The 22,634-nt window shown below is 44.6% G+C and overlaps 2 protein-coding genes across 2 annotated transcripts; one reads left to right on the plus strand and one right to left on the minus strand.

Moving 5' to 3' along the window:
• The first annotated feature begins 352 nt into the window (after positions 1 to 352).
• LOC103648570 (protein NBR1 homolog) lies at positions 353 to 12,669 on the plus strand. The gene is made up of 8 exons (XM_020548831.1): positions 353 to 412; positions 1,743 to 2,795; positions 10,123 to 10,439; positions 10,519 to 10,609; positions 10,903 to 11,074; positions 11,179 to 11,348; positions 11,438 to 12,103; positions 12,442 to 12,669. Exons 1-8 carry the CDS (start codon positions 353 to 355, stop codon positions 12,667 to 12,669), a joined length of 2,757 nt encoding a protein of 918 aa, XP_020404420.1.
• Positions 12,670 to 17,650: 4,981 nt separating this feature from the next.
• On the minus strand, positions 17,651 to 22,031 carry LOC103646317 (C2 and GRAM domain-containing protein At5g50170). Its single transcript, XM_008671046.4, has 7 exons — positions 21,518 to 22,031; positions 19,265 to 20,422; positions 18,993 to 19,163; positions 18,615 to 18,901; positions 18,413 to 18,529; positions 17,982 to 18,244; positions 17,651 to 17,894 (listed from the first exon to the last, which is right to left on the minus strand). The coding sequence occupies exons 1-7, from the start codon at positions 21,942 to 21,944 to the stop codon at positions 17,801 to 17,803; spliced, it is 2,517 nt and encodes an 838-aa protein (XP_008669268.2). The 5' UTR covers positions 21,945 to 22,031; the 3' UTR covers positions 17,651 to 17,800.
• Positions 22,032 to 22,634: the final 603 nt, after the last annotated feature.

Here is a 22,634-nt window from a genome sequence, read left to right on the forward strand (position 1 = left end):
AGATACAAAAAATTAAAAATTATCTCATTTTTTTGTCTTTTAACATATGATTAATTTTAACTTATAAATTTTATACAGTGTATATAGAAACACGGACAAGTCACTAGTAAAATATATAAAGTGGTTGACGGTTTACTAAACTGTCACGCAAAACTCCCGCGGCAGAGTCGCAAAGATGACTCCTTCGCCTGTCGAAGCAAACTGAAAACGCGAAACGCTCGCGAAGTCGCGATAAAATGAACCCCTCGAGGACACACAACCCAACCGCCTCCGCCCTCCGTTAGATCGTCCAAGGTTTCCTCAGTCTCCGGCTCCCTCCTTTCTTCGCGATCCGAGGGTGGTCTGTTCCGCGATGGACCTGCGATACAGCCACGCGTGGCCGCGCATCAATGCATGGGATCTCGTCGTCAAGGTGAGGCTTCGGGCTGCATTGTCCTCGCGCTACTGTTCCTGTGTCGTCTATGGTCGACGAGGAAATGTGGAATGGTGCGGGTTAGGGTTTGGCGGTTCGTCGTGTAAAGCAGGGCTTTTTACCGCACTCGGTAGATTGTGCAGCGATCGTACTGTTGTTGTTTTGTTCTGTTTGTTTCTTTTGTTCCAACATTTTTTCTTTTTAATGGATGGATCCTAGTGCCTGGTTGGTATACTCAGATGAACTATTAATGATCACCGCGCTGGTAACATTGTCAGATTTTTTATTTAATCTGGACCCCGTTAATAAAAGAGGCCTGGAGGATTCAGGCTAATGTACACTGAGCACGGTTCATTTTTATCTTTGGGATTTGATACTAATTAGATGAGTTCAGTCATAGTAGTGCGAATGTTTTATCTTTGGGATTTTTTACGGTGAATTTTCATTGCCAAGGGTGTCGCACAACCACAGGTTACACAGCATTGCAGATGTTTGATGGCAGCTGATGTCAATATACACTAGCATGTTCCAGTAAGCCCTTAGTATTATCGTTTAAGACTCCTAACGCCTTTGGGAACATTGCTTCTTTGTGCTGTGTAGCTAAAGCTATGATAATATATCTTAACTATTTTCTATGGTTAAGCCTATAGTCTTAACACTTGTTTCTTAATGGTGCGATAATATTTTACTCCCTCCGTTCCAAAATATAATTCCTTTTAGACTAAATATACATTCATTAATTAACCTATGAATATAGTTTTATGTTTAGGTCTACATTCATTCATTATTATTCATTAGAATGCGGACGGAAAAAGATAGGGCTAGAAATAAATAAATTTTGGGACCGGTGGAGTATTAAAAAGCAAGAGGGCAGTTTCTCTTATTTTTAGTTTTGGTCATCTGGTGTTCTTATTAACTTCACATACATGTTGATTACAAGGTATTTTATGTTGTTATTTATACATCTCTTTTAGCATTTGGATAGTAAATTGACTCAACTACAGTCCACCAGGATTTGTTTCAACGACGCGTCTGCAGATGTTTAGATTTAGCCCTACTCTTAAGCTTGGTGTATCTCAATGGCTAAACTCTAGATGACTGTTCTTCCCCCACAACCCTTCCCATCCCCCCTTTCTCTTTCTTTCTTGCTCTAATCTATCGTTTAATCATTTTTTAATAAAATTTAACTGTAGGGCTTCCTCTACAGTATTTCTTTAAAAAAAAACTACAGTCCACCAGCTGTCATATATGCTCACTCTAAAGGAGTAATTGAATGTGCCACCCCATGATTGTTTCTGTGAGTCTCAGTATAGTCTCAACTGGTTTTCAGGTCAAATATGGTGACACTTTGAAGCGTTTCAATGTTTCTGTGAATGGTTCACACTTAGAGCATGATCTGCCTGCCCTTCGCTTGAAGATTTCAATTGCCTTTAAGTTCAATTCTGACACTGAGTACACTCTCACCTATACTGATGATGATGGAGATGATGTCATGCTGGATGATGATAATGAGCTACGTGATGCTGCTGTTAATCAGAAACTAAACCCTCTTAGGATTAGTGTTCAATTGAAGGGCGGCAATGTTGAGACAGCTCGGACAGAACAGCACACCACAAATTTGAAGTCTACTAGGTCAACATCCCTCGAAGATGAACTAGCTCAGGTGAAATCAGCTATTGATGAAGCTTTACAGTTTGTACCAGAGCAAATTCCTGCTGTCTTAGCAAAACTATCTCACGACTTGCACTCTAGAGCTGCGTTATCTGCACCAACATTGGCTGAATTGCTGTATCGTATTGTTGAACTGGTAGTACGAAGCAGCAACATTCAACCTTCTGGTGGCTCTGGAGTTGGTTCACAAAAAATTGGAAATTCAAAGGCTAAGCTTGAAACTACAACTATGTCAGTTTCAGCATCAAATTCCCCAGACATGCAAAATCCCGAGACACCTGAAAATGGTCTTAAGAGTGTGCTATTGGAAAATCCCGCTGCTAAAAAAGATCAGGTGTCATTATGTCCTTCAGTTGAGGATTCACTGGTTTTTACTAGCTTAGGTGGAAGGAAATCTGAACCCAAACGGAATGCTGATAATGAAACAGAGATAAAATTGGATGCTCGCAGTAAAGGTAAATCTGCCATGTCCTCTGTGCTGCCTGCTTCCACCACATCTCATGGTGCTTCTACACAACGACCTGTTCATGTGCCATCAATGCGCGAAAACAAACTAATATATGGAACAACCCCTACCTATACTTCCTGTGAATCCAATGGGACAGCTCATGGTAGTTTGCAGTCGATATTCCCTCTTCCACATGTAGTCTTCCCTCCTTGCTCACCAGTTTCCCCCCCTTATAATCTTACCTTTGGAACCTGTTGGAGACTTGTTCTCAAATGCTATGAGTTAAGAACAAGGCAACATAAAAAATGTTAATCGGTTAAGCCCTTCGTCCTTCGAAGCATTATTCCCCTTAGGATATAACGGTTTTCGGACGAATGTTATGAAGGGTTTACCTTCATAAATTCACTATACAGTGACGAAGGATGAATTATAAGGGATATAAAGGATAACATAGACAATTATATGTTATTATATGTATAAACAGAAATGACGTCAAATTACAAATGTACCTTCAACTTGAAGGAGATGAGAGTAAAAGCGCGACGCAAAAGCGAATGCCAAATCCGCGTGAACAGTACGGGGGTACTGTTCACCTATTTATAGGCACAGGGCACAGCCTATGCAAAGTTACATTTATGCCCTTTACATTTGATAATAATTTTATAGTAATCTATCGAGGTCTGAATAGCCTTTTCATCTTTAAGTCGGTTTCATTTTTTGCTGCCACGCCGAAGCTTTCCTGCTCACACCTTCGGCGCTGTATCAACCTTCGTATTATTCTGGTTTGCTGCGATGCCAACTTGAGTCCGAAGATACCTGTTCACAAATTATACTCCAGAAATACTGTTAAATCCTGTTTTTGAGGACCTTCGGAAGCCGAAGGCCCCCAACAGTAGCCCCTCGCAATATTAATTTGTTTAAAATAATAAATTTAGATTGCGACATGGACGAAGGCTTTACGCCGAAGGTCTGAAAAAACATCTTCCCTTTGCTAGAATAGCAACATTCACTGACAAGCGGGGTCTTTCAATTTCCAACGCACTGGGCGTATAAATACGGTCATACCGCAAACTCATTTGGCACGCTCTCTGGCTATCTGCTCCCGCTTACTCAATTTTTAGCTCTTGTGCACTAAGATTTGCTGAGTTCTTAGTTTTGAAGCTTCGGCTTTGAAAACAGTTTTTTAGTGTCTCCGAAGATGTCTGAAGATAAGAAGGCTGTTACCGAGATGAAACTGAGTCTCGATGAAGAGAAAAATCTGGGGTTTCTTATAGCAATGTCGAAGACCAACACAGAAAAATCACCAAGGAGATTCTAGAAGGTTTGTCTGAGGATACTGGTGACAGCGACAGTTATGATGTGGACAGCGGTGGTGAAGACTCCGAAGATCGTCCCTGGCGACCAAGCCATTCAGTTTATGGTAAATCAACTATCAAATAGAATCATCTTGTCAACATGAGAGGAAGGTATTTCCGGGATTTGTCCGTTGTGAGGGCCGATGAAGGGGAGAAGACTTGTCCACACCCTGAAGAGAATGAAGTCGTAGTGTACCGAAGCTTTTTGAAAGCTGGGCTGCGATTTCCCTTGAGCAGCTTCGTCGTGGAGGTGCTGAAAATGTTTGAAATCTATCTTCATCAACTTACCCCCGAAGCAATTATAAGGCTGAATATCTTCGTATGGGCCGTGAGAAGCCAAGGTCTGGAACCTGATGCGAAAAGCTTCTGCAACATTCACGAATTATCATACGAGACAAAACCTTGGGGTAAGGAACAGTATCACAATACTTTGGCTGCTACAATTTTGTTTCTCGGTCTGGGTCAAGCTGTCCCGTGCCAACCTTTCGGAAGAGATGGCCCGGCGACTGGATGACAGAATGGTTTTATGTGAAAAATGATCTGAAAGCACGAGAAGATATCAAAGGTATAATTATGCGCCCTATTTGGCAAAGCTTCGGCCTTCGGAGGCCGAAGGTTGAAATGAATGAAGCCGCCGAAGAATGCCAGAGAGCCTTCGGCGTTATCTGCTCTTTTATTGGAACGAGAGATTTGGTACAAGAGCATATTGCCTTCAGGGTATGGCCGCTCGCGGAGAAATGGGAAATGCCGCAAGAAACTATAAAAGAGGCCGACGAAGGTGGACTTATCAGGCTGAAGTACACTTTTAAGTTCGGAGATAAATTCGTCGAGCCAGATGATGACTGGTTAAAAAGCATTGAAAATTTAAGTGATGAACTGCTTGGGGCTTATTCGAAGGCCGAAGATACTGCACTGTCAGCAGCCTTCGGAGGCCGAAAAAAGAAGAGGCTGAATCGGGTGTTTGATGCAATCGGGTTTGTCTACCCTGACTACCGTTATCCCATTCGAGGGCAGAAAAGAAAAAGCACAACCTCTGCGAAAGAAGAAGCTGCAATTGCTCCCAGCGAGCCAGAACCGAAAAGAAAGAGGATAAAGGTCCTCACACATCGGTCGCGCTATATTGAACCAGCTTCGGTGCCTGAGTTTACCGGAGAAACTTCTTCGACCACCGAGGCTGAAAAGCCAACCAAACCAACCTTGCTGTCAGAAGTTGCAGAAATGGCCGAAGCGCCAAAGAGGATAGAATTGGAAAGACCGAAGATTTTGCTACCAGAAACCAAAGAGATGGCCGAAGCGCCATCCACAGAAAAAATAGAAGAAGTGAAAAAACCAACTGAAGAAAAAGCATCAGAAGTTTTGAGTCCTGCAGCAAATGTTGAGACAGTAAAAAATCAAAAAGTGCCAGCAGTGACTCCGAAAAGAAAGAGAATGGCTAATGTGCTAGATGTACTGGAAACAATTAAATCTTCAAGCACACCTCCGAAGAAGACTGCTGCCATTCCTGAAGCAACAACTGAAATTTCTGATACTAAAACTCCAGAGCAAGAAACTGAAGCCGAAGCTGGGTCCTCAGAGCCCGCGAAGATAAAATCCTTGGAAACTGAGGAAGAAAAAATAACAGAGCCAACTTTTGTTGAAGAAATCGGTGTCATTGCCCCCGAAGCATCCTCCAAAGCCCGTGATTATATTGTTCGTCATGCTTCGGGGAAAAAACTATCAGAAAGAGAAGAGCAAGAGGCCCAGCGCTACGCCCAAAAACTGAAGTATCCAAAGGGGGCGTTAATATTCAATGGCAGTGGAGAAGAAGACTTTTTGTATTGTCTCCCTGACAGCAAGGAGATTTCTGTCTGTCGGGAGATGAGCAAGAGCTTCGGATTCCCAACATTAGAAGACGGGCTCTCGGTGCTGTCGAAGAACGATCTGGCCGACAGCCTGGCCTATAATAGCTTAAAGGTGCAACAAATGGGATCTTTGTATTTTTTGTTGAGACCAAAATTTTTCGTTTGTTTAAATCTATTGACGCACACATATTTCTCTTTGTAGGGCCTGATACTTAGCAATGCCCTCAGGGCACAGAAGGATGCTGAAGACGAAGGGTGTGCTATAGCCCTGAGCAACCTTCGTTCCGAAGTAATTGAACTGAGAAACGAAGGTCTCGAAAAAGATAAAATATTACACTCATTGATAAATAAAATAAAGGAAGACGAAGCTGCTTTTAAAGGTCAAGCTGAAGCTCAGAAGCGCGAAATTGAAGATCTTCGGAAACAACTGGCCAGAGCCAAGGAAGAACGCATACTCGAAGAAACAAAGCGAGAACTCAGCGACCAATGGGCAGATCACTTAGAAGGAACTGTTGAAGAGCTTCGTTCGTCCAAGAAGAGATGCTATAACAAATCTATAGAGTGTGTTAAGAAGTTAAAAGCTAGCTTCGCCAGGGTCGGCGCATTCTCAAGCGAAGAAAACTTTACAAGAGGCAATCCCGAAGGTCCCATCGAATGGATCGATCACGAAGCTGAGGCCTTCGAGGAAATTTTAAATAGCCGTGGAGATATATGTGCTTTCTCGGGTGCCAGAGGAATTGCCACCATTTTAGAGAAAAAGGGATGCGAACATGTTAAGATTCTAGCGCAATCCGAAGCTGCTTTGTCCTTCGAAGATGCAAGAGATCCTTCGGCCGAAGCTAGCATGGTTGGTGGAAAATTTTTTACCGATATCTGGGATAATGGTGGCCGAGAAATGGCCCGAGAAATTATTCGAAAAAGTGAAAAGGGCATTCACGATGCTAGAGAAGTGGCTGAAGCTGCTGAAAAAAGTGCAGAGCCCGAAGGGCAAATAGGTATCAACTAATGGTTTTATTGTGTTGTAATTTTCGATTTTAAATTTTGTTCGCAATTTGTAATAGCAATGTAGCCGTATCCTGTCCTCCTTCAGATCCTACTAAAGCGTCTTCGGGACCTCCCCCGAAAGGAGACGACGAAATTAAAAAGATGGCTGAAGCTATCATGGATGAAGTTGTTAATCGGCTCCTGAACGAGGCTGCAGAAGTCGTTTTGAGAGAAGATTAAGTATTATTGTAAAAACTTCTGAAATGTAATATATTGTAACATTTTGTAACCCTGAATGTAATATACCTGTTTTTATTGTTCAACTCTTTACAATGCATGAAATTTTACACGTACCATTTTTGAGTGTTTGACGAAAAAACACCTTCCCTTCTTTTCATGCTTCGTGAAGAAGAATTTTTCTTTGTCACAACAATATCCAATGTTCCGATGAATAATATCCAGGCTTCGTGAAGATATTTTCCGAAGCTACACTTCCGGCGATCAATAATGTATCTCCTTGTGACATTATGATTTTCCCTTTTTTCAAAACATTCTTCTGTAGATTGATATTGTATCCACCTCTTGTGCCATATGCAACATGATGTATGATGCTTATGCTATGCGAAATGATGCGATGATGTTATGTTATGTGATGTTTATTCCGAAGATACATACGCATCCCTGCAATAAAACACATAATCTTTTATAAGCCTCCCTTAGGAGCTTCTTCGCCTTTTACTTCAGCGGAATCAGCGTTTATTTTTCGCTGTAAGCCTCCCTTAGGAGCTTCTTCGCCTTTTACTTTCAGCGGTATTCGCGTTGACTTTTCGCGCTTCGCCTTTTACTTAGGCGGTATCAGCGTTGACTTTTCGTTGTATGCTCTGCATTCCCTTTGGAACGACTTTGGAGCAGAAAACTTACACTGCACTCCTTCTGGAGCGGCTTTTTGTGACTTCGGCAAACTTACTCTGCGTTCCTTAGAACGACTTTTTGTTGCTTCAAAGAATTTTCGATAATTTGAAGGTCCTCTTTGTTATCACAAATCTTTAAACTTCAACAACTTAGGCCTGTGAAGAAAATATATTTTCCTTGTGGCAAACAACGAAACTATTTACATGAAATCTAAACAATGTCCTTTATTACACAGAAAATAAGACTGAATAAGAAAGACTGCTATTAAGGTAGGATATTTGTCAATAGATGTGCTTTGACTCTGGCATAGTGCTGTTGACTGTACGAGCTTCGGACTGCTCTCTGAAGTCCCTTTGGTGTGGAGCATACTGGCTCCCTTCTGGCTGTTGGCCTTGTTGCAGCGGAGGTGGAGGCGGAGGCTGTTGCCAGGAAGCTTGAGGTTGACTCGCCGAAGCAACAGAAACTGCAGGGTGGTTGCCCACATATTCTGGGATGTAAGGCGAATGATACGAAGCAGTATGCATGACCTGCTTCGTCTGAGCTTGTTGTGCTGCGGCTTCGGCTATTTCCTTTTGCTTCTGGATGGTAACATGGCACATCCTGGTGGTATGGCCTTTGTTCTCACCACAGAATAAGCAAAAGATTCTTCTCGGTTGATCGCCAAATCTTCCGCCGAAGCCCCTGGCGCCTCTGCCTCTCGGAGCTGGTGGTCGGAAGGAGCCTTGCTGTTGCCCCGAAGCCTGTGAGGAACATTGTGGCCTTTGCTGTTGGCTCCCTCTATCATCATTTTATGTAGAGTTATGAATTGATCTGACGTGCCTCGGATAGAACCTCCCTCCGAAGCCCCTGGTCATCTCAGAAAACCTGAAAGCCTCCTCCCTTCTTTGGCGAAAATCATTATCGGCCCGAATGTACTCGTCCATCTTCTGGAGCAGCTTCTCCAAAGTTGGAGGAGGCTTCCTAGCGAAGTACTGAGCTGACGGTCCTGGCCGAAGCCCCTTAATCATGGCCTCAATGACAATTTCGTTGGGCACTGTTGGTGCCTGTGCCCTCAAACGCAAGAACCTCCGGACGTACGCCTGAAGGTATTCTTCGTGATCCTGGGTGCACTGGAATAGAGCTTGAGCCGTGACCGGCTTCGTCTGGAACCCTTGGAAGCTGGTTAACAACAAGTCCTTCAGCTTTTGCCACGAAGTGATGGTTCCTGGTCGAAGGGAGGAATACCAGGTTTGAGCAACACTCCTGACAGCCATAACAAAAGATTTGGCCATGACCGCAGCATTGCCACCATACGAAGATACTGTTGCTTCGTAGCTCATCAAAAACTGCTTCGGGTCTGAGTGGCCATCAAATATGGGAAGCTGAGGCGGCTTGTAGGACGGAGGCCAAGGTGTATCCTGCAGCTCAGCGGACAGAGGAGAAGCATCATCAAAAACAAAATTCCCATGATGGAAATTGTCATACCAGTCGTCTTCATTGAGGAAACCCTCCTGATGAAGGTCTTGGTGCTGAGGCCTTCGGTGTTGCTCATCCTGAGTAAGATGACGAACTTCCTCAGAGGCTTCGTCTATCTGCCTTTGTAGTTCAGCTAGCCTGGCCATCTTTTCCTTCTTCCTCTGCACCTGTTGGTGAAGCATCTCCATGTCTCTGATTTCTTGGTCTATCTCATCCTCTGGTGGTGTCGGGCTAACAACCTTCCTTTTCTGGCTTCGGGCCTCCCGAAGAGAGACAGTCTCCTGATTGTGGTCCAGCGGTTGAAGAGCTGCAGTGCCAGTTGCTGAAGCTTTCTTCGGCGCCATAGCGAAGGTTTATGATCGCCGAAGGTGTTCAGAAAACTCAGAGTGTGGAAGTGAGTTCACCGGAGGTGGGCGCCAATGTTGGAGACTTGTTCTCAAATGCTATGAGTTAAGAACAAGGCAACATAAAAAATGTTAATCGGTTAAGCCCTTCGTCCTTCGAAGCATTATTCCCCTTAGGATATAACGGTTTTCGGACGAAGGTTATGAAGGGTTTACCTTCATAAATTCACTATACAGTGACGAAGGATGAATTATAAGGGATATAAAGGATAACATAGACAATTATATGTTATTATATGTATAAACAGAAATGACGTTAAATTACAAATGTACCTTCAACTTGAAGGAGATGAGAGTAAAAGCGCGACGCAAAAGCGAATGCCAAATCCGCGTGAACAGTACGGGGGTACTGTTCACCTATTTATAGGCACAGGGCACAGCCTATGCAAAGTTACATTTATGCCCTTTACATTTGATAATAATTCTATAGTAATCTATCGAGGTCTGAATAGCCTTTTCATCTTTAAGTCGGTTTCATTTTTTGCTGCCACGCCGAAGCTTTCCTGCTCACACCTTCGGCGCTGTATCAACCTTCGTATTATTCTGGTCTGCTGCGATGCCAACTTGAGTCCGAAGATACCTGTTCACAAATTATACTCCAGAAATACTGTTAAATCCTGTTTTTGAGGACCTTTGGAAGCCGAAGGCCCCCAACAGAACCAATGGAAAAAATAGCGGTGATATGATGTCAATTTTCTCCCCTCCACACAACATCTATGGTCCTTCTGAGTACACACCTTCGTCTGTTGGTACGTGTTTTCCTAATTGGAACTCACATGATCGTATGGCCTCTTTGCATTGTAATGTACCCAATCCAGAAGGCAAATCTTTTGGGAGTTCTTACAGAGGTCTTGACGCCAATTTCGGGAGCATTGCACAATGCGAGCATCATAGATGGGTACAATGTTATGGATGTGGTGTGACACATATTGTTGGGTCTCGCTACAAGTCTGATCTGTAAGTTATTAACTTGAATACTAGTTTTAAAAATTTTAATATAGTTTCTGTTTATTTTGACATGCTTCCTTGCTGACAGTGAAGATGAATATGATCTGTGTGATGATTGTTTTTCTCACATTGACAATGGGGCTGAATATACCAGATTGGACAGTTCTGCTTCAAGATGTGTAAGTTTGAGAGGCACTTAGGTACCGTTTGGTTCAAATATTTGTAACGTAATGAGTAAGTGATAACGTTAAATCATGTTTGTTTTAGTCTAACCGTAATCAGATACCATACTAAAAATTGATACCGGACTATTCAAACTTGTTACCGTCCGTAATCGAGTGTAAACCATTACCATTACCCTTTACGTTACATTTCGTGAATTAGTTGGCTCTATGAGTATCCATTACTGTATGGTATCTTTGCAATAGTAAGAGTGATAGCATTTCACCTTACGTTGTTTGACCCTGAGCAGGCTCCCGTGGCAAAAACAAACTCTCTCCTCAAGGATGTTACTGTACCTGATGGAACAACAATGGCACCTTCACACCCATTTACCAAGATTTGGCGGGTACGTAACAATGGGTCTACCAGGTGGCCGTATGGCACCAAGCTTGTCTGGGATGGTGGTCACTTAGCTCCCCCAAGTACAGTCAGATCACCGGTATGTACATGTGCTATATGAATTTGAATTTAGCATTTGTATAAACTGAGTGCAGGATGGGATGCAAATTCATCGAGCCTCACATAGATTTTATGCACGTGCAGATTTCGGTAAACGGGATGATAAATCCATGTGAAGAGACTGACGTAGCTGTTGACTTCCTTGCCCCTGCAAGGCCTGGTCGGTACATATCTTACTGGAGATTGGCACTACCCTCAGGCCAGAGATTTGGTCAGCGAATTTGGGTTTATATTAAGGTTGTTACTCTACCATTGCCTGCTTTTGGTCTTTGTCACATTGATGCTTACATTTATCTGGTCATTGACATGTTAACATTTGAGCGCAGGTGGAGCAACCTATTCAATCTAGTGGCGGCAAACAGGCTGCTGTGAATCAAGCAAAACTGAAGCGCCTCACACTTGATATTGATTCAAACATTTTTTACTCAGAACATTTCTATGGATGCCCTGGAATCCCAGAAGCGAACAGCAAGCCTTTCACACCTTATATTGAGACAAACAATGTGTTCTCAGAATCTTTCCCTAGATGCCCTGGAAGCTTTCAGGAAACCATGAAACTTGAGGAATCTAGGCCTGCTCGTGGTGATATGCTCTCTGTCCCAACAACAGTTGCACCGGTGCAAATTCCTGCCACTGATGTTTCTGCCGAGTCTTCACTGGATTCAATACCTGGTGGTGTGACTGCATCTGAAGCCTTTGCCCTGCCCAATCCTCTGCCTATGCTCCCTGTTAGCTCCTCTGCGCCTGTCGTTGATGATTATGTTCACATGTGTGCTCCAGCAGCTAGTATTGCTCCTGTTCCAGCAACGCCCTTGCCTGAACAGGTCGTCAACCACATGGAGGGGAAGCTGATGGGTGAGCTGGAGGGTCTGGGCTTCATGCAGGCTGACCTGAACAAGCATATACTCCGGCAGAACAACTACGACCTGGATCAGTCTGTTGCCCATCTCCGTGACTACGATGCGTGGGATGCACTTGAGTTCTTTAAGCTGGTAAGTAAGATTATACGTTCATCCTATATATTGTGAACTTTCTGAACCTCGGTGTCTGATTGCCTCGAGGGCTTTGATTGATGTCCCAGAAACAAGGAGGTTGTTGACAACAGCGACGAAGAAGGATTCGAAGTGGCATGACGACACTCTTTGCGGCTGTCTTGTGTCTGCCGCTCCTAGTAATATAGATGTAAATAAGTAGTGGTATGCTTGAATAAGTTATTGATGGAAGCGATGCATGTTGCATGAACCTTCTGCACTATGCAGTATCTTAAAGCATGTTAAGTTAGTAGGTGAACTGCTGCTATTATGTTACCATAATCATTTTCTTAAAGCAGGTTAATTTGCCCCTATCGCGAATGTTCGTGCTCTTCTCGTTCAGTTCCGACAGACAGAGACAAATTACTATTTTCCCCTCCCACCTCTCAAAATTAATTAACACTTTGTCACCAAAGTTCCCTGTTCAGAAAACCATTAAGAAAAAAATCTCGGAAAATGAAACAAGCATGAACCACGAGGCAGAGTGTGGAGTGGCGTTGGATTACTTGCTTGGTTACATAAATTGAAGGATTTGGCGAGGGCGGGCAGGCGGACCCAGAGGATGAGCAGACCCATTGGCAACAGGTTTGATTTCTAATAACAGTCTTTTCCATCACGAAAGAAATTATTTTGGTTTCTTGCTCTTATGAAGTATAACAATAATGATGATCTTGGACCATCTTCTGCAGACTATTCTGTATTTCTCAGATCCTATATAGGTGAAGCAGGACCAATTATAGAAGGTTCTGTAACAGTGTCCCAAAGCGAGAACCCACGTTTTCTGAATATTCATCTAGAGTGCTTGTAATGTCCTGTGCCATACTTTGGTACTCCCTCTGCCGCAAAATAGGTGACACTTTTGACTTTTTAGATATCATGTTTGATCATTTGTCGTGTTCTTTTTTTGTTTGCAAATAATAAAATAAATAAGTCATTAAAGTATCTCTAATGATAAATGAGTCATAACAAAATTAATAATATTTGTACAAAAACTTTGAATAAGACGAGCAATCGAACAAGAATACAAGATAAGTAGAAAACTTCATGTACTTTGGGACGGAGGGAGCAGTTTAGTTAAAGCTATGCTGGTCCTATGTTGTGCGTAGCAATAGTCACTCAGTATAACTGTCTGTCCGATTTTTATAATCATGGATACAGTTTGGTTGTAGTTTGTCACAACGCTTAGTAGCATGTAATCGACCCTCTTCCTAAGTTTTCTAGTGTCAGTTTAAAATTCCATATAGGATTTTTTTAGAGTTGCAAGGATGAACAGTGACATAAGCTGCATAATTTTTATCCTAAATAGTCATCCATGGAACATTCATGCATCTTTAGGAAGCTCTCCAATATTCTTAAGGCATAGGAAACTCAATTTGTACGTCCTTGCAGCCACTGTGCATATCACGCTTCTCACTCATGACCTACGAACCCTTGCGGCTGCATAGCACTCATGACCTATGAGCCCCCGGACTGCGGCACACTAATGGCTCGCGCGCCCCTCGGCCTGCGGCGCACTTATGGTCTATCGAACTAGGCCTAAATGCGTGGACCTCTGGCAGGGCACTACATAATGGGATGTGCCAAGCCCCAGCCTATGTAGGCCAGGGGTTGACATAGCCAAAATGATGACGCCTAGGACCACTGTAGCCCCACGTCACCTGCCAAAGTAAATACGAGATAGCCAGTCAGCCCTGGGCCGCACGAGTACGCATGGCTTCGCCTAGGGTAGAACACTGGTTTTACCCTTGCCTTACGGCTCCTTCCCAAGGAAGTCACCTCTGGTTGACTCCTCTCTCAGCCTATAAAAGGGAGGGGTTAGCCTCCAGACAAGGAGAGTTCTTTCAGCAACTAGACACCCACGGACGCCTTCAGACGGAGCCGAGCTCATTCGGACACGCACCCACAAGGACGAACAAGTGGAGGAGGAGCACCGACGAGTACCATGAACCCTGCCACCGAGCCAAGACTTAGCTAGGACTCCATCCTGTAGCTTCTAAGCTCAATATCCATCCCAAAAAAGAGTCTTATAAGCATCTCCTCCCTCTCTCGCCCGCTTGTAACCCCTACTACGAGCTTTGATCAGCAATGATGCCGCTAGCGCAATCCACCGATTACTGGAAGTAGGACTTTTGTCTGAATAAGTATAAATCTTGTGCGCACTGCGCACACCTTTTGGAGCCTGGAACACGCACAATAAATTTACTTGTTGGAACAATGTACGAAACACCGACAGTTGGCGTGCCAGGTAGGGGACTTGCACGTTCCGCGACGATGTTCTCCAAGCTCAAGATGACTAGCCGCGACACCAATCGACCTCTAGGAACATCGATCTGTTTTGGGAGCCTTGAGTTCCCCTTCAGCGGCGAAGGAGAAGCAATAAAGGCCTCAGAAGCCCGACCCCCTCCGTCCAAGGGGCGCGCCTTGGTGGCCTGCGGCAAGGGCGGCGGCCAAGCTGAGGTGGCCTTGGCGGCGACGGTGAGACGAGCTGGCGGCGGGGACGTGAAACCGAGAGAAGGGGTAGGTATGCGTGCGTGGCCAGAAAATTGAACCGTCGTTCGACGCCGTTACCTAAAAAGGGGTTATGTCTGACGACTATACTAACAATCGTTGGAGATAAGGCGTATGTTCGACGGCTGTCAATATAGCCGTCGGACATAATAGTTATTTTCGACGTCCACTAGAATACCGACGGTTTTCTACAAGGCCGTCGGAAATTTCAGGGCCGTCGGACCTTTATCGTTTTCTATTGTGAAAAACTGAAAATGGCCATCAAGGGGATAAACGGGAGTGAAATGAAAATGAGCCAATTCATTTAAAAGATATGAATTAGAAAAACCAGAATAGAATCGTGATACAAGTATTAAAATATCTAATGTATCGGTAGAAATAGAATTAACGAATTATGGTTGATGGGATATGGAATACATTTAACTAACCATTCCTGACCATGTGCCTCCAAGTTCCAGGTATATATGCGGCTGGTAGAACATATGATCGATAAAATAAACCACTAACTTTAAACTATGGAGAGAGTAGGAAGCGTATTGCCCGCCCTTGCTAGCTAGCGGCGATCGAGGACGGTCGTACGGAGGCACAGAGCAGACTGAAGAATTAATGGACGATATTAGGGTATGTACAGTGGGTGTCTTAAGTTGTGTTTTAGAGTGTGTCTAAGAGGGTGAATGTAAAAAATATCAAGACATGTATCTTGACGAAGACACAGTGTTTTAGCTCTATATTCGAGACAGAAGACTATCTGATTGGTCACTTTAATTTATTGAATGCTCTGATTGGTACAATGAATATGGTAAGGCACATGTTTTAGACATGACCACTGTATTATGTTGTGTTTTAGTTGTGTCTTATACTTGGAGTACCGTGCAGCTGTATATAGGTTGTACATGTCCTTAGAGAGCAGGCGTCGTCGCATCTATTGGCTGTGCCCCCCTCCCCCGCTGCCCTGATTATGCTGTTTAAGTGCACACTGGTATCAAGGTTTCTAATTGGAATTTATTACCGATGTTAACATATCTACTATATAAAGCACATTCATCGTGCTCTAGCCCACATATTACATGCTCTAGCCCATATATTTTTTTGAAGTGAAGATACTGTAGGAAGGTTCTACAGTAATTTTATTAACTCAAAAAGAACCAAAAGTCAGAAGAAGAAAAGAAAAATTACAAAAAAAGGAAGAAAAAGCAGAGGAGGAAGAGTTACAGCCCTAAATAAAGTAATCAAATAGAAATTTACTCCTTAAAATTAGGTTTGACTTGATGACATAACAGGGAAATTTCGTTCCTGAACATAGTCTTGTACTTATTAACTGAAAAAGAAATCTCGTTGAAAATCTAATTATTTCTACTCCTCAGATGCCTATGCCTCCAAAACTTAAATAATCTACAAATGGAGTTTGTTGTTTTGTTGCTGCCTCCAAAACTACTTGCTGCTGGTGAGCCACTCGAATACTCGATGCCGACCAGTATCTCGCACCGGCTGCTCGGCGCCTCCGACGTGGCACTCTGCACGTTGTACCTCAGATGGACCTGTGTGCGCACAGCTGCTGCTGCTAGTCACATCACCGCGTCCGCGTCCCACTCACCGGCCTGTTTGGTTCAGCTTTTTTCTGACCAACTTATCTGAGAATCTGGCTATAGGGAGAATCTAACTGTGTAGAGAATCTGTGTATCATTAGGATTACGTGTAGAGGAAAATAAAGATGTCCATAGGATTCAGAATCTAGAAAGTGACGGATTCCTACTATTGCAACGACTCAACCGATTATGTGTTTATGTTTGATTTTTAATGGTTTTTACCCAAACGAATTCTATAAAAATTGACTGAAAAGCTGAGCGTTTAGCAGTCCGTAGCAGCTTTTGATGACCAGAAGCTCCAAAAAGCTGAAACAAACAGAGGCCTTGTAGGATGACGCGCGTACCGTCGTACGTACCCGGAAGCAGTCGCCGAAGGGGACGTTGACGACGTCGTGTACCCGCCGCCGCCGCGAACTTGAGAGCTGGGTGCTGACCACCTCGCCGCGGAAGATAGACACGTACCGGTTGAACTTGTAGCCGACATGCCGCTCCAGGACCCCCGGCCTCGTGACCTCCCACGGGGTCGCGGTCTCGCGGAGTAGTCGAGGCACCCGACCAGGCTCATCGTCCGCGTCTCTAGGGCTGCCCCGTCGAACACCCCCATGAGTATAGGTGTACATTTGTGCTGTGTCTAATAGACCGGTCCAAAGCACACAATTTTTGGCACGGCACAGATCTGGCACGGCCCAACCTAATTGTGGGCCTAGGCCGGCACGGCTCAATATGTGGGCCGTGCCTGGGCCTCAAGTCAAGCCCATGGGCCGGTCTAACACGGCCCATTTAACTAAGGTCCATCGAGACCCACTAAATATAGACTTAGTATTTAACTAAGGCTCGTTAAAGCCTACATGACCAACACAATTTGGAGAATCTAGAGCTTCAATAGACCTTCAGAGAACCAATACCTAGATGGGATAATAAATAGTGATGATGATCATTGTATATATATTCTGTATGGCTGTATAGTACATAGTTAAACACTGAACAGAGAACTGAATATTATTTCTAAGCTAGTTGTAATATTTTTTTTCTTTCTGGCCAAAGGTTTTTAATATGCATCCACAAAACATCTTAGTTTTATTTTGGTCATATATATTATATACTTTTTTGTTTTTTTATTAATGTTGTATGTATATGGACCGGTCTGGCACATTTAGACTATTTGGGCCGGCCTGGCACACATAACTAATTGTGGGCCGTGTCGTGGGCCGATAACAGGGCACACGTGCTGACAAGGCACGACCCATAATTAGATATATGCTTTTATGTGTCGTGCCTTTGTAGGCCTGTGCCGTGCCGGGCCAGGCCGGCCCACATGTACAGGTATACCCATGAGCAGATCAGCCTGCGCGCGAGCGCGACAACCCAATAATTAAGGTTCAGGGTTTTCGGAAGCATGCACGTATACATATTATATAGCTAGCCGCATGCTGAATTCGATTATGCTTTTTATTTTTGCTTTGTCGTTTATCTCACGTACATACACCAATCGGGTGTTCCAAAGTATACTCCTTCCGAGAGAGGTACATCTCCATTAATAATGCTCAACACCGCTTGAACATCGTCAATCAAGATCAAGTGAGCTCGCATCTTCTTCATGATGCTCTTCCCTCTGTTCAACGGCCGACGATTTCGATTTCCACAGACCAATTATTGTCCTATAATATATGTATATTATAGGTTCTTCATAGGCTAGCTAATATAATACTGATGGCTAGCTAAAAATTGAATTGAGAGATGACCACCTGCTAGCCTTGCTGAACGATGCAAAGGAGTGGAACTGAAACTTGAGCCTCCCTTCCTTGTCTTGGGACTTTGCACCACTCTTCGCGTCGAGTCCCCGGCCACTCTTCAGAATGAACAGCAGAGACGGGGTGCCTACCGTTGTGAAAGATGGCTGTAGCACTTGGATCTCCTCCACGTCTTCCCATAGAAAGAAGAATTTCGTTTTGTGTCCAAACAGATTAGCGTAGAAGCCAACTATTCTGGCGGACACAAACAGCCTCCCCTGGCAGCAGCAGCAGCAGCAACCAATTTCAATTTACAAAGTGAGCATTAATTCATACACAATATAATTTATGGCTTGAAAACTAGTAACAAATAAACTACGTCTACGTGAAAAGAGCACATGGCAGTAGCTACAGTAAAAAACCCACCCAGCGATAATGCTTTGTACCTGCAAAGGCAGCTTTCTTCTCAAAGAGCATGCGTAATCCGCTATAAGGAATTCTTCCTGTGGCAGATTAAAGAGCTTCTGGAATGTAGAATTCCTGTGAGGCGACCGCACATGCAACTGGAAGGCACACATGGATGGTCAAGAAAGAGGGTTGATGAAGGGATCACAGAGTAGACACAAAGCTAGTTATATCACAAGTTACCTTTTTACCAACCTCCTTCTCCATCTTACTCATGTATTCTCTCATTGTTGTCTCCGGTCCTTTCGTGTTCTCTAGAAATACTCTCAGATGTAACCGGCTCTTACATGTCTGCGCGAGTTTTCCTTGCAACGGCACCCATATGTCTGCCAGCTCTACTGATGTGTGTTTCAGGAAGTTAATTTCAGCGTGTCCAATGGAAATCGCCACACCGAATGGACCAACGAAATTGAAAACTTCAACGTCCAGCACGGCAGGTGCTTCTTCCATGGCGCCAAACTCCATTATCTCTGCAATGTTCTTTCAGTTTTTGTTAAATCAGACTAAGAGTCTGCAGCAACCTGCTAGCTAGCAGGTTAAATGAAATCTACATCTACTGACCGTTCCATTGAGGTTCCAGAGTCTGAAGCTGGACAGAACTTGTTCTTGTTATGCCATTACAGCTGAGCACAACATAAGGGTCAACCGATCCAGGTGGCAAGCTTGTGGCCTCTAGCAGGGCAACAGTTAACAGCCAACCGTCACCATTTGCTTTAACCCCATGATCACTTCCTGTCATAAAAGGCATTGGCATCACAGAGTTATCGAAGCATGTGTGTAGTAGTATTACGAGGAATTGAAAACAAAACAAACAATTGAAGAGAAGATCATACCTCTCTGTAACCTTGCCTCTACAAAATGGGTCACCATATTCAGTAAGCGCTGCAATTGGAGGACTAGTACGCCAGCTGTGATCAGCTCTCCGAATGAGTCAGGTAGATCTAGACCACTGAACTCAAGGCCTGCTGGTCCTGACAGAAAGATGTGCACAAGAACATACAGTGCAAACAGCACCGTCGAAACGGCAGTGAAATTGCAAAAGTACCTGTAAGCGAGCCTGATATCTGACTGGCGGTGTTCTACCTGCAATGGCGCCAGCAACTGCTCTTTGCTCATCCCGACAGAACCGGCCACTTCAACAACATGCCTAGACAATACTTGAGCGAAACCCTGGAAATTTTCTCTCAGCCCGTCTCGAACACTCCCCTCGATCACGCTTCTCATCATGGTGCTCTGAAGGAAGTCTACGTTGTATGATACAGTCAGATGCGCGCCTTCTTCGCCGGTCCTGTGGACTATCTTGTAGAGCAGGACGACTGCGAAACAGTTCCCGAAGGGCACTTCGGGAGTACGGACACGAGCCGTGACCACAAAACTCTTGCCGTCTGCTCTAAGGTACGTCTGCTCCTCACTGGTCTTGACGGCTTTCATAAACTTATTAGATGCGCCTGTGGTGTATCGGCATGTCCTAGTTAAGCTAGGAGGATCCGCGCTCTTCCATGTCCACGGCTGCTCCTCGTAGTCCATGGTACCTTGAAGCTCGCGCACGTCTTTGAAGAACTGAGAGTCAGGTCTGAACAGAAGATGGTTCAGCTCTTTCGACCCCACAAGATAAGCGTGCTCAAATATGATGCCGCCGTCGAGATCTTGTGGCAATTCTGGTGTGCTTCTTCTAGATTTCATGATCTCCATAGCTTCTTCGAAGAAGCTAGCAGCAGCATCTGGGACCATACGTTCGGTGTCACTCGCACCGTTTGCTGTTGCCGTAGTGCTAGTCTCCGCTAGGTCATCAACTTCAGTAATTGAATTGCAATCTTCTTGTGTGAAATGCTCAGAGTTATCTGTGTCATGGCTCCTGGGAGAATCAACCACCCCACCATTGTTACAACTTGAATGTTCCATGTCAAGTGATCTCTCCACTTCGGCATCGGTGTGGACGACAGAGTTGACGTTGTTTTCTCCGTAGAGTGAAAAGCTGAGGAGAATTTTCCCTGTTTGAAAGCGATAAGAATAAGATCGTTACGGATAGACCATTCGTGTGAAGTAATGGAAAGTGCAATCATCATACAATCTATGACGCTGGAAAGTATGCCCAGTGTAACCATGAATAATAAGCAATCCTTTACTGAAGAAAGAAATACAATAGCATATACTGAACATCTGAAACCTGAAGACGTCTTGAATTGGATGAGACCTACAAAACTGGATCATATATACGGTTCAGGTACATACTAATCTTCTAATGGAACTAGGGTGCTGTTTATTTCATATTTGTAAATAACTGATAATATTAAATCATATTTGTTTAAGTCCAACCGTAACAGAAAGTGATACCGGCATATTCATATTCAAACTCATTGCCGTTGATTGAATTGCCTAAAGCGTACCATCACCCGTCACTAGCATTTCTATCCCAAGTAAAAAGTGGTCAATCCTAGATTTATGTGCATGCTTTGAACATATTAAATCTGAACCTTTCATCCAACATTTAACGACTGTCGACTAGACGGGCGGGGAGTTTTTCTATAAATATATAGAAAAGAGGTTTTTTTTTCCATAAAATAGGCCAATTTAACGTTGGACGAATAGTCCAGATTTTATTTGTACATTTGGCCAGGGGAGAGGCCGACCAAGAGACACTAATTTAATTTAGTGACAATGAGCTCTAAATTTTAGACTATAAGATTTAAGAATTGGATCGGATTAGAATCGGACTATATTTCTATTTATTTTTTAAACTAAATTTATATAGGGTCCTGTAATTTTGTGAAGAAGCATTTGGATCACGATCCATTGCCACCCCTAGCCACAACACTAGGATCAGCGTTCTATCAGATTAGAACCTGACGTTCCGTACTAAGCATCACGGTAACTAATAATTATCAGACGTATCACGTATGCGACCGACTTCGTAGTCCGTACTCCGCAATCCGACTATCAGAGTACTTGCCAATGACAAACGGTTACTGAAGTTTAGACGCCTGAAAAGCGGCAAGCGGCAGGAACTGGCAAAGACGCATAAGCACAGCACGGCAGAAACGTCAAGCGTATGTATCATGCTCGCGAAAGCAAACTTGTGCACGCACCGCAATCCGCCGCGGCTTCGTCGCCACCGTCGACGCCGACAACGCCCTTCCGCCGTCGCTGCAGCTGCAGCGTGAACCACGTCGGCGGCACGGACCGCCTCTCCCCCGGGGCACCAGCAGCAGCGGTGGCGGCCGGCACGGGCAGCCTGACCGTGCCCACCACCTCCCTCCCTCTCGCTCCCCGCCGCGCCACGGCGACCTCGAGCTCCTCGCCCCCAGCAGCTCCGTCCGACCCCACCGCGAACACGAACTCCTCGTTCCACGCCGCCGCCACTGCCGCGCCGCCCAGATCCGACGCCTCCACCGCCCGCGTCCGGAACCGCTGCTTCCCCACCGTCACCTTCGCGTAGAACAGCACGACGCCGCCGCGGCGCTGACGCGGCGCCGGTAGCCCGCGCGCCTCGAGCACGTACACGTAGAGCCGCATGGCGGTCGATCGCGGTAGCTAGCTATGAGGAGGGACCTTGGCTCGGAATTTAACTATTTAAGTAGTAGGGACCTTGGCGGGCGGGCTGGGAAGCGTGGTTGTAGACTTGTACTAGTAGTTTGGAGGTGGGGGCTGGGGCCCTGCCTGACGTGTGCCGATGGCGCGGGCACGCGGCGGAATGAGCAGCGCGACACGCGGCGCTGGGACGATGAGGCGGCGCGGTTTCCGGTTTGGGCTCGGCGTTAACGTCTTGAGTCTTGACTGACTGACTGAGAAAGTGGGGGAAAGAAAGCTGAAAGCTCCGAAGCTCTTTGGAAGTGTTTGGTTTTTTGAATAATTTTTATTTTCTCTATTCTATTCATTTTAGTCCTTAAATTATTAAATATAAAAATTAAAACTATATTTTAGTTTCTATATTTAACATTTTAAAGATTAAAATAAAATAAAATAAAATAACTAAAAATTAGTTCCTAGACTAAACCCAACACCCCCACAGTTGTCACGGCGAGCCGCGAGCGATGCGAAGGCGTTGCGTTCGCGGCGCGGCTTTGAATTCTTCGGGCCTTCCAGATGTCAGATGACCGTCCGTGCCTGCTCGTCGTGGTGTCACTCGTGTAGCACATGCGCCGGTCTCGTCTCTCCAGAAGTAGAAGCGGATAAAGGCAAGACAAAACCACCATGAACGCATGG

Source organism: Zea mays, chromosome 2 (genome assembly GCF_902167145.1).
Source record: "Zea mays cultivar B73 chromosome 2, Zm-B73-REFERENCE-NAM-5.0, whole genome shotgun sequence".
Lineage (NCBI taxonomy): Eukaryota > Viridiplantae > Streptophyta > Magnoliopsida > Poales > Poaceae > Zea > Zea mays.

Excerpts from the sequence above, each read along its gene's own strand:
- LOC103648570 (XM_020548831.1), top strand. The coding sequence starts at position 353 with ATGGACCTGCGATACAGCCACGCGTGGCCGCGCATCAATGCATGGGAT. Across the intron at positions 413-1,742 it reads CATGGGATCTCGTCGTCAAG|GTCAAATATGGTGACACTTT; the intron begins GTGAGGCTTCGG and ends ACTGGTTTTCAG. Across the intron at positions 11,075-11,178 it reads TGGTCACTTAGCTCCCCCAA|ATTTTATGCACGTGCAGATT; the intron begins GTACAGTCAGAT and ends AGCCTCACATAG.
- LOC103646317 (XM_008671046.4), bottom strand. The coding sequence starts at position 21,944 with ATGCGGCTCTACGTGTACGTGCTCGAGGCGCGCGGGCTACCGGCGCCG. Across the intron at positions 18,902-18,992 it reads TCTGGAACCTCAATGGAACG|AGATAATGGAGTTTGGCGCC; the intron begins GTCAGTAGATGT and ends AGAACATTGCAG. Across the intron at positions 17,895-17,981 it reads TCGTTCAGCAAGGCTAGCAG|GACAATAATTGGTCTGTGGA; the intron begins GTGGTCATCTCT and ends CATATATTATAG.